At 44.0% G+C, this 11,866-nt stretch overlaps 1 protein-coding gene across 1 annotated transcript in view; it reads right to left on the reverse strand.

Moving 5' to 3' along the window:
- LOC309555684 (uncharacterized protein) overlaps positions 1-9,851 on the reverse strand; it is an 840,923-nt gene extending 831,072 nt beyond the window's left edge. Inside the window, exons 1-2 of the mRNA XM_082257724.1 lie at positions 9,794-9,851; positions 3,501-3,610 (exon numbers count right to left, since the gene is read on the reverse strand). Of these exons, the coding sequence (XP_082113850.1) occupies positions 3,501-3,610; positions 9,794-9,848 (165 nt within the window). The 5' untranslated portion in view covers positions 9,849-9,851. The remainder of the gene's footprint in view (positions 1-3,500; positions 3,611-9,793) is intronic.
- Positions 9,852-11,866: the final 2,015 nt, after the last annotated feature.

Raw genomic sequence — 11,866 nt, forward strand, 5'->3', positions numbered from 1 at the left:
CGACATTGTCAGGCATGCATACAAGCACGTGGGAGCCATACAAACTACTGAGTAGCATTTTGAGTTTCTGCAATTACATTTCAGCAAAATGGACGAGCCTGCTGCATCATTCTTTCAGTTTGAATTTTGTGGTGTCTTTGAATTCAGCCCTCTGTAGGTTGATAATTTCCATATCAAATCAAACGATGTGGCATCCTTTTCGTTCCAAACATATTACCCAGTCCATATCAGTATAGATATCCAGAATAAAATGTTTCTCTATTGAGATCTGATGTGTTTTCAAAGTGTTCCTTTAATTTTTTTGAGCATTGTATATTTTATAGCAAGAGAATGAAATGGTGGGTGTTCCAAATTTTTATGTCACGCGGTATTTGTGCAGCGGTTTATAAAACGCTATTTTTGGGGAAAAAATACACTTTAACGATAATTGAATAATACCAAAGTTAAAGCGGAGTTCCGGGCACAGATGTCATTTTTTAATAAACATACCCCCGGGACAGTCAGGGCTAGCACATTCCACAATGGCTAGCCTCTGATCTGTCCCAGTTCGCACTTACCTTTAAGGCTCCATGTACACGGGACGTTGTTAAAAGTCCCTTTGAATGCTGGAATTTTTAGGACGTTTGAAACGTCCGTTCAGTCGCGTTTGTACCCGCGTTTAGCGGGCGTTTAGCAGCGTTTGCGGGCGTTTGCGTTTAGAACCGTTCCTAGAGGTCATAAAAATTATTCCCCTTTAAAATGGAAAAACGCGAACGCTAAACGCGGGTCATCGCGTTCAGACGCGTTCGGACGCGTTCAGACGCGTTCGGACGCGTTCGGACGCGTTCGGACGCGTTCGGACGCGTTTGTGCGTTTGAAACGCCGGGAAACACACGTTCGAACGCAAATAATTGCGTTCTAAAAACAGTCCCTGAACGCAACTGCCTGCAAATGACTGTAAACGACCTGGTGTACATGGACAGATAAGATAAAATGTAGATGGGTTCAGGGGCTTCTGAAAAAAACGCCCAACTGCTCCTAAACGGCCATTTCCAGCGTCCCGTGTACATGGAGCCTTAGAAGAAATACTTACTTATAAAATTTCTTCCACAGCGTTTCCATCTCTCTTGTGGGCAGCTGAAGCCGGCGCGGTCCTCTTTTGTGTCTTCTTCCGCGTCTTCTTCTCCCAGAATGCGCCTTCACCGGCCCCTCTCGTCACTTCCGGTGCGGCGTCACCCGGAAGTGCCGAGCGGGGCCGGTGCCGTCGCAATGATTCCTGGGAGCGATGACGTTCAGCTCCCAGGAATCATCGCGAGACAGGAAGTGACGGGTGAGCCGCGGCGCTGAGGGAGGAAGTACTCTGAGGTGAGTATTTACGATCTTCAATTACAAGGTAAGTAAACAACAAAAAAAAAAAAATAACTATCCAATTCCTTTTCAGGTAATGTCTAACTAGCGGAGGGGCACAAAAAAAAAAATATTGTTTTTGTGCCCGGAACTCCGCTTTAAAACCTTTTTTTCTTTTATTACTGTCTCTAACTTTTTTTTTTTTATCAAGTTTATTGCTTTCACAAAGGATGAACAACATCCCTTGGGAAAGCATGGACCATGACAGGGAGCATCCTTTTCAGTTACAGAGCGCTGGAGGGCAGACACTAACAGTATTTACTGAGAGCTTAACAGCTTCCTTCTGCCTACATTCGCTATACGTTTGTATTGGAGTGTCCGAGGTTACAGCACCAGTTTGGAGACCCGCCATACACCATATGAACCCGTTTGACCCATGTACTGTACGGTATCTTGGGCCCAATCTTTCTGCTGAGCGCATACATCATTCCTTGTTGGTGTCGGGATCTGGCGTGCACTGTGATCATACACATCACCCTAGATTATCTATTTCACCATTTGCACTTGGGACTTATTGTTGTATTCACCTTCTATTTATTTATCTACTTATGAATATTTTCATTATATAATTTTTTGTAGTGCTACACTTTTTATACACCGGGATGATGCCTGCACGTTCAGGCATCAGGGCTGGGACAAGGGATGGGCAGGAAAAACATCTGCCCGGGGCGCACAGAAGCAAAGGGGCAACAAATAGATGCAGGGTGATACACCCATTCTACAGCATGTGTTAACAGTGGGTGAGTGGAGCGCAATTTAAGATCCTTGCCCTGGGTGCTGGATGACCCTGGTCTTCAGACTGGCAGGCATCATTCCAGTGTAACCACCACAACTCGAAGACATAATATGGGCAGGAAGCGGTTTAAGACACTATAGAGAAAATACTGTATTTATGTAATGTACCCAATACAATTTAAAGTACATAAACCAGAGACATCAGATTCATATTACAGTTTGTCTCCTAAAAGCTCATCTTCTTTCAGCTGTCAGTTTGTATAAAATGTTGCTGCAGCGTACATAGTGATGTCATCACCATCTAGTGTCCAATGTGTGCCCTACGTACTTTAATGTTATCCCACTAGAGGGCGCACAGGGGAAACCTCCTGATACCAGCAAGGAGGGCCCCAAGCAGGGGCGTAACTACAGGGGCTGCAGGGGTTGCAATTGCAACCGGGCCCCATGCTCCAGGGAGCCTCTGCGGCACCCCTACACACCTGGATAGGAGGAGTGGTGGGGGCAGCATGTAGAGAAATCACTGTCCTCCTTTTTCCTCCTGTAGCTGCAAGAGGAAAATGGAGGAGATTGGTTCCTCTGTATGCTGCCCCCGCCACTCCTCCTATCCAGTTCACTTGTGTTCTGCTGTCTCTGGGCCCCTGTGTGCTCCCCCAGTACCCCCCCCCCCACCCCACCGTGCTCCCTCCCCTCTCCTGCCGGCTGCTGCAGGGGATGTGTAATAGAGAACCAGTAAGGGGAAAGTAAATATGTAATTTACCAGCTCCATCCTTTTCTAAATGGACAGAGTCATAGTCAGTGACATTGTAAAAAAAAAATAAAATAAAATGATAACAAATAATACAATTAAAATACCAAAAAATAAAAACTACTGACACCAGTGGGTGGACTTCTAGGATCGTAAAGGTCACACTTGAAGTCGGGCCCTTCATGGTTTCTTGCACTGGGGCCCTGAAGGTTCTAGTTACGCCTCTGGCCCCAAGGTTTTGACTGCCTAGAGGCCTCCAGAGAATTTAATCTGCCACTGACATCGAGGAGGAGTAACCAGGCAAAAATAACTCCGAAACAGGGAAACGCATGCAGCCATCACATCTAAGGACTGGTAAGTATCAATATATTATATATTTGTTTTGGGGTTTGAAAAAAAAAAAACGCACTAGTTATTTGCTTGCTGATTGCATTTCTCACCAATTAATTGCAAGGGAAAAGGAAATCTGTGATAAGTGCAAGGATCTATTTTAGGCTTCAGTAGACAGTCTGGACATAAGAGCATCAAAACAGTGCAATCAACAGCTAACACTACAGTATATACACATTGACCCTATATAGTGCCACCTAGTGTTCACACAGTATGCTGAGTAATGTATTTATTTCCAGATCACCTTCTCCAGGAGCTGATGTACTGAGTATTTCTGAGCGCTTTTCTTTTTTGCTTTGTTTTGCATCCTGACTTTCATGCGATCTTGTGCTGACAAGCCAGCTACATCATGTCCTAAAGAGAACAACATAGGAGACAGTTATATGTTAACTAGAAGAAAATTCTAATTTAAAAGCAGAATGTTATTTTAAAATGAGTTGTTGAAACCGCTAATTTAACAAATGACCATATTTGCCTTTTTACTGGAATTGCAGCCAATTGACAGCTGTAGGCCCCCATAGATGGCCCAATTTTCAGCACCAGGAAAACAGGGGAGCAAGCTCATCGCAGCTAAGGGGATTGCTAAACTGGGTAAATCTTCCATAATGTGCTAATATGCTGTGCATACTTCCACATTGGGAGGGATGTACTAAAACCAGAGAACTCAGAATCTGGTGCAGCAGTGCATGGTAGCCAATCAGCTTCTAACAGCAGCTTGTTCAATTAAGCTTTGTCAATAAAATCTGGAAGCTGATTGGTTTCTACGCAGTGCTGCACCACATTTTGCATGCTCCAGGCTCCAATTTTACAACATAATCCTTATTATGGCTCCAGGGGGCCCAAAATTGCTCATTTAGTCTAGCAGTCCACTTTAAACCCATCTCCAGGTCTCCATGGAAGTAAATTATGCAACTTTTATACATTTGAAGGGGTTTTCAGGCCAGCTATATGAAGTACAGAGTGCACTTCTGATGGTGGGAGACATCCTCTGCAATACTAAATGTGGGTTTAGGGGGTATTGGGGAGTGCAGGGGACTCAAGATTCACTGCACTTACAGGATGTCCTCAGTCTTTTAGATTGAGTGACGATGGGTGTCATTCGACCTGGAAGACTGAGGACATCTGGTGGCAAAAACATATATTACCACAGGTAGTTAATAGCAGTAGCCTGAGCTACCGTGGTGGGGGCAGACAACATTTGCTGTAATGTGCAAATATCCACCCCCATACTAGCACATTATGACACATTAGCTCTGGGCGTGCTCTCCTCCAGCGATGTGAGGTCTGAGCAACTGCCATCCACTCCATTCTTGGCCAGTGCCATGTCTTTCTCCTCTTCTTCTGGGTCCTCCATCCAATTGGCAGGCACTGATGGGGGTTACATTATTTGAGGATTCAAATAATGTAAGATGCCGGGATTGTACACTGTACAGTGCATGCACAGTGTTCTGTGTATAGATTAAAAAATGCAAGCAAAAAAAAAAATGCGTAAAAGATTTCTGCAGAATAGACTTTACTTTAACCTAAACTGCAGCAGAGAAAAGTCAAGTCACCAAGCTGGCTGTGCAAATCTTAGGACTGGATAGATAGCAATAGATATCCTTTGGCAGCAAAAAAGCCCCCATACATGTATTTTACTGTTTTCCTAGAGTTCCCCTTTAAAGTAAAAAAAAGAGAAATTTAAAATAAATATCAATGAGCTCATGTACATAAAATAAACAAATGAAGTTATTCATTATTGAGGACAATGGGAAATACACTGTATTATATTATCATAATATACAGTATCCCACAAAAGTGAGTACACCCCTCACATTTTTGTAAATATTTTATTATATCTTTTCATGTGACAACACTGAAGAAATGACACTTCGCTACAATGTAAAGTAGTGAGTGTACAGCTTGTATAACAGTGTAAATTTGCTGTCCCCTCAAAATAACTCAACACACAGCCATTAATGTCTAAACCACTGGCAACAAAAGTGAGTACACCCCTAAGTGAAAATGTCCAAATTGGGCCTAATTAACCATTTTCCCTCCCCGGTGTCATGTGACTCATTAGTGTTACAAGGTCTCAGGTGTGAATGGGGAGAAGGTGTGTTCAATTTGGTATTCTCGCTCTCTCATACTGGTCACTGGAAGTTCACCATGGCACCTCATGGCAAAGAACTGTCTGAGGATCAGAAAAAAAGAATTGTTGCTCTACATAAAGATGGCCTAGGCTATAAGAAGATTGCCAAGACCCTGAAACTGAGCTGCAGTACTGTGGCCAAGACCATACAGCAGTTTAACAGGACAGGTTCCACTCAGAACAGGCCTCGCCATGGTCAACAAAAGAAGTTGAGTGCACGTGCTCAGCGACACATCCAGTGGTTGTCTTTGGGAAATAGACATATGAGTGCTGCCAGAATTGTTGCAGAGGTTGAAGTGGGGGAGAAGCAGACTAAGGACATGGATTACTGGAACCATGTCCTGTGGTCTAATGAGACCAAGATAAACTTATTTGGTTCAGATGGTGTCAAGTGTGTGTGGCGGCAACCAGGTGAGGAGTACAAAGACAAGTGTGTCTTACCTACAGTCAAGCATGGTGGTCCCATGTCTGGGGCTGCATGAGTGCTGCGGGCACTGGAGAGCTACAGTTCATTGAGGGAACCATGAATGCCAACATGTACTGTGACATACTGAAGCAGAGTATGATCCCCTCCCTATGGAGACAGGGCTGCAGGGCAGTATTCCAACATAACGACCGCAAACTCACCTCCAAGATGACCACTGCCTTGCTAAAGAAGCTGAGGGTAAAGGTGATGGACTGGCCAAGCATGTCTCCGGACCTAAACCCTATTGAGCATCTGTGGGGCATCCTCAAATGGAAGGTGGAGGAGTGCAAGGTCTCTAACATCCACCAGCTCCGTGATGTCGTTATGGAGGAGTGGAAGAGGACTCCAGTGGCAGCCTGTGAATCTCTGGTGAACTCCATGCCCAAGAGGGTTTTTTGACACTTTTACCTACAGGTAAGCCTATAATAAGGCTTACCTGTAGGTACAATTAATATCTCCTAAACCGGCACGGTTTAGAAGATATTTGCAGTGCATGCAGCCGCTCACGCGAGCGGCGCATGCGCTCTGAAGGTCCGGGGGGACCTTCAGTTTTACTTGCCGGGAGCTTGCCGGAAAATCACTCCCGCGCGCATGCTCGGGAGTGACGTCGGCGCGGCTCCGGCCAATCACAGCGCAGGAGCCGCCGAACCCAGAAGAGATGGCGAGGGATAATGGCAGCGCCCACAGCGATGTCCGGGGGTCCGTGTCGGGGCTTCGTTCTAAGGTAAGTAATACATAATGAGCTAGTATGCGATGCATACTAGCTCATTATGCCTTTGTCTTGCAGGTTTTTTTTTTTTTTTTTTCAATTTTTGGGTTTACAACCGCTTTAAGGCAGAGCTGGAAAATAATGGTGGCCACACAAAATATTTACACTTTGGGCCCAATATGGACATATTCACTTAGGGATGTACTTACTTTTGTTGCCAGCAGTTTAGACATTAATGGCTGTGTGTTGAATTATTTGGAGAGGACAGCATATTTACACGGTTATACAAGCTGTACACTCATTACTTTATATTGTACAAAAGTGTCATTACTTCAGTACTGTCACATGAAAAGATATAATAAAACATTTACAAAAATGTGAGGGGTGTACTCAGTTTTGGGAGATACTATATATAAAACTGTATAATACATATAAATATAATATAAAATATTGGTAAATAGTCAAATAATATTCTTTAAAAAAAAAAAAAAAAAAAAAAAACATACATATAGTAAAAACACACACACATTCTTCTTATACAGTAAATGTCACTGCAGTCAGGACCCATCACAGTGTCTGCATGCTGTTCACTTTCTCACACACTGATAAACACCATCTAGCTCAGGTCTGGAACACCAGTACGGGGTCAGGTCTCCGGAACACCAGTGCGGCGTCAGGTCTCCGGAACACCAGTGCGGCGTCAGGTCTCCGGAACACCAGTGCGGCGTCAGGTCTCCGGAACACCAGTGCGGCGTCAGGTCTCCGGAACACCAGTGCGGCGTCAGGTCTCCGGAACACCAGTGCGGCGTCAGGTCTCCGGAACACCAGTGCGGCGTCAGGTCTCCGGAACACCAGTGCGGCGTCAGGTCTCCGGAACACCAGTGCGGCGTCAGAACTCTGCACACCAGTGCGGCGTCAAAACTCTGCACACCAGTGCGGCGTCAGAACTCTGCACACCAGTGCGGCGTCAGAACTCTGCACACCAGTGCGGCGTCAGAACTCTGTAAACCAGTACGGCGTCAGAACTCTGTAAACCAGTGCGGCATCAGAACTCTGTAAACCAGTGCGGCATCAGAACTCTGTAAACCAGTACGGCATCAGAACTAGGGCTGGGCGATAAAACGATACCGATATGTATCGCGATAGTCACGTGATCGATAGCAATAAAAAAATTGAACGATAAAACGTTCGATATTAGAACTTGAAAGTACCGTATATACTCGAGTATAAGCCGAGTTTTTCAGCACATTTTTTTGTGCTGAAAACGTACCCCTCGGCTTATACTCGAGTCAAGGAAAAAAAAGTCCGCTCCGACGGGTTTAAGCTTTAAAAATGGCGCCGCCCGTCGCATACATGTCACCGCGCACGCGCCGCCGCCGCTCGGGAGAGGCCCGGGAATAGCCGAAATTATACGAGCGGTGGCGGCGCGTGCGCAATGACGTGTCGGCGCCGGGCGGCGCCATTTTTAAAATGAAGGCGCCTCTGGAACAGGTAAGTGAAACAGCTTCACTACCTGCCATTATGCAGGGCTGCGGGCACACTACAAGGGATGCAGTGCTGCGGGCATGGTCTACCTGTACCATGCCCACAGCACTGCATCTCCTGTAGTATGCACACAACCCCGGATCCTCTTATACCATGCCAGTACCCTGCATTCTCCTGCACCATGCCAGTACCCTGCATTCTCCTGCACCAGGCAAGTGCCCTGCATTCTCCTGCACCATGCCAGTGCCCTGCATTCTCCTGCACCAGGCCAGTGCCCTGCATTCTCCTGCACCAGGCCAGTGCCCTGCATTCTCCTGCACCAGGCCAGTGCCCTGCATTCTCCTGCACCAGGCCAGTGCCCTGCATTCTCCTGCACCATGCCAGTACCCTGCATTCTCCTGCACCATGCCAGTACCCTGCATTCTCCTGCACCATGCCAGTACCCTGCATTCTCCTGCACCATGCCAGTACCCTGCATTCTCCTGCACCATGCCAGTACCCTGCATTCTCCTGCACAATGCCAGTACCCTGCATTCTCCTGCCCCATGCCAGTACCCTGCATTCTTCTGCATCATGCCAGTACCCTGCATTCTCCTGCACCATGCGAGTCACCCTGCATTCTCCTGTACCATGCCCGCCGCCCTGCATTCTCACCCTAGGGTCCTTATTTTAAATGGGTAATAAAAAATATCAATAATTATCGATATCGACCGATATGAAACACTGATATCGTGATACAGTTTTCAGCCATATCGCCCAGCCCTAATCAGAACTCTGTAAACCAGTACGGCGTCAGAACTCTGGAAACCAGTACGGCGTCAGAACTCTGGAAACCAGTACGGCGTCAGAACTCTGGAAACCAGTACGGCGTCAGAACTCTGGAAACCAGTACGGCGTCAGAACTCCGGAAACCAGTACGGCGTCAGAACTCCGGAAACCAGTACGGCGTCAGAACTCTGGAAACCAGTACGGGATCAGAACTCTGGAAACCAGTACGGGATCAGAACTCTGGAAACCAGTACGGGATCAGAACTCTGTAAACCAGTACGGGATCAGAACTCTGTAAACCAGTACGGGATCAGAACTCTGTAAACCAGTACGGGATCAGAACTCTGTAAACCAGTACGGGATCAGAACTCTGTAAACCAGTACGGGATCAGAACTCTGTAAACCAGTACGGGATCAGAACTCTGTAAACCAGTACGGGATCAGAACTCTGTAAACCAGTACGGGATCAGAACTCTGTAAACCAGTACGGGATCAGAACTCTGTAAACCAGTACGGGATCAGAACTCTGTAAACCAGTACGGGATCAGAACTCTGTAAACCAGTACGGGATCAGAACTCTGTAAACCAGCACGGGATCAGAACTCTGTAAACCAGTACGGGATCAGAACTCTGTAAACCAGTACGGGATCAGAACTCTGTAAACCAGTACGGGATCAGAACTCTGTAAACCAGCACGGGATCAGAACTCTGTAAACCAGTACGGGATCAGAACTCTGTACACCAGTACGGGATCAGAACTCTGTACACCAGTACAGGATCAGAACTCTGTACACCAGTATGGGGTCAGGTCTAGATTCACATGGGGTCAAATTTCAGTAAACCAGTAGGTGGTCAGAACTTATTACACCAGTATGGGATCACATCTCAGCATACCAGTATAGGATCATATGTCAGCACACCAGCATGGGCTCTGATCTTAATGGAAAGTATGGGATGAGATGTGATGGATCTGCTCACCTCCTCTCCTCTGCCTCCTCTTGTTGCTCTTCTTGCTCTTATTTTGTCCTCCCATAGCTGACAGCCTGCTCTCTCCTCTCTGCACTCAGATCACTTCCTGCATCACCATGTGCAGTACAGAGCAATGTGTGGATCTCAGCTGGGACGGCGGCCGCCTGAGGACAAACCTCCTCCAGATGCGATCCTGACACATATCTGATCTGGTTACATTGTATCCTACATGAGAGCAATCTCATAGCGGGTATACAGAAACTTTCTATAACACTGATCACTGCAATCAGCAAAGAAGAGTCAGAATGATGGAAATAGAAATTACAGATCATATGAAAGTGGAAGTGATCTCTCATAGTTAGGAATGTCTGTTCTCCCTATGAAAAATACTGAGGAAGACCCGGATGGAGCAGACAGAGGAACTAGAAAGAGGAGACTGAATGTTGGGTATGTTTATTTATTTGTCTGCTTACTACACTTCACTATGTATTATGATTATTAACCATATATTATTATTATTATTATTATTATTATTATTATTGGTATTACTACTGTTATAACTATTATTATCCATATATTATTAGTACTATTATTATTATTTACCAAATATTATTTGTAATATTATTATTATTACAATTATTATTTCATATTATTATTGTTGTTATTAGTATTACTATTTGCCATGTATTCCTATAATTATCATCATCATTATTAGTTGCCATATATTATTATTAGTATAATTACTACTAATATAATTATTGCAAATTGTAATTATCCATATATTATTGTAACTATTATTTAGCACAAGGGTCTAAAAGATGAAACAGAAATAAGTCGAAGCATATTTCCCCCTCATGGGGCTCTTTCCCCTTTTTCTATATACATTTCGACAATTCATTCTATATAATTAAATTTTCTAACTTATATACCATTATATATCGTAACCAAGGTCTCCCATACTCGCCGGTGAGAGTGTTGATGGTTCTGCTCCCCCTTCTGGGCCTCCATGTTTTACTGTGACCATAGGTAAGGTTTATGTCTCTCCCCATACACATTGTAAAGATTTCCCACTCTATGGTGATCAGTGTTGGGGTAGTTACTCAAAAAATGTAATTAGTTACTTCTGTAAATTGTAATGAGATTACTTTACTAGTTACTGCATTTGAAAAGTAACTTCACTACTTATTACTTTACTTTCCTCTTTCTTAATTGAGCGTGTAGAAGAAGATACATGACACTCTTTCTGCATAGAGTTTATTGGATAAACACAGGCTTTGGGAAAAATGAGAACAAAACCTGAAAAAACTGAATAAAACATAAAGTGCAACAAAAAGTCATAAACTTCATCCCGCTCTATTCTTCGAAAATAATGATTGTATCGCACGGCTTGGGTAACACAGGAAAGCGCGTTCCTATAGTCTAGTAAAGTAGTGTAGTTACCAATATTAGTATTGTAACTAGTTACTTTACTTAGTTAACAAAAAAAGTAATTTAGTTACTGTAATCAGTTACTTTGTAACTAGTTACCCCCAACACTGATGGTGATATATGCTTTGACTTATTTTTGTTTCATCTTTTAAACCCTTGAATAAAAATGTATGTATTATACTCTCCTAAAGAAGCTGCTCAGTCCGCGAAACATGTAGAGAAACTGCGGAGATACCACAATCGTTCTCCACATCCCCAATCTTTAGTCGACACTGGCTATGTCAATTGTATGTAATTTTCGTCACAATTGTTGTAATGTATTAAGTATTTGTGAATTTTTTTTATATATTCAATAAAGTAATTTTTAAATAAAAACATTTTCTTTCATGTAAACTGTTAAGGTATTGGTACCCAAAAATCCAGAATTCTTCCCAATTCCCATTCCCCCAACCCCAGTGAGAACCTCTATATTTGGCGACCCTGAGGTCCCACTTACCCCTTATCCCATTTTTGTACTCATATTCCTCTGGAAGCTGGTACCATTTTTTGTATTTTATAGCAGGCACTAACTACCATATTATTATTATTATTATTACTATTATAATTATTATTATTTAATATTATTATTGTTGTTATTAGTATTACTATTTACTA

The sequence above is a fragment of the Pelophylax lessonae genome (assembly GCF_965119305.1).
Source record: "Pelophylax lessonae genome assembly, chromosome: 5".
NCBI classification, from domain to species: Eukaryota; Metazoa; Chordata; class Amphibia; order Anura; family Ranidae; genus Pelophylax; species Pelophylax lessonae.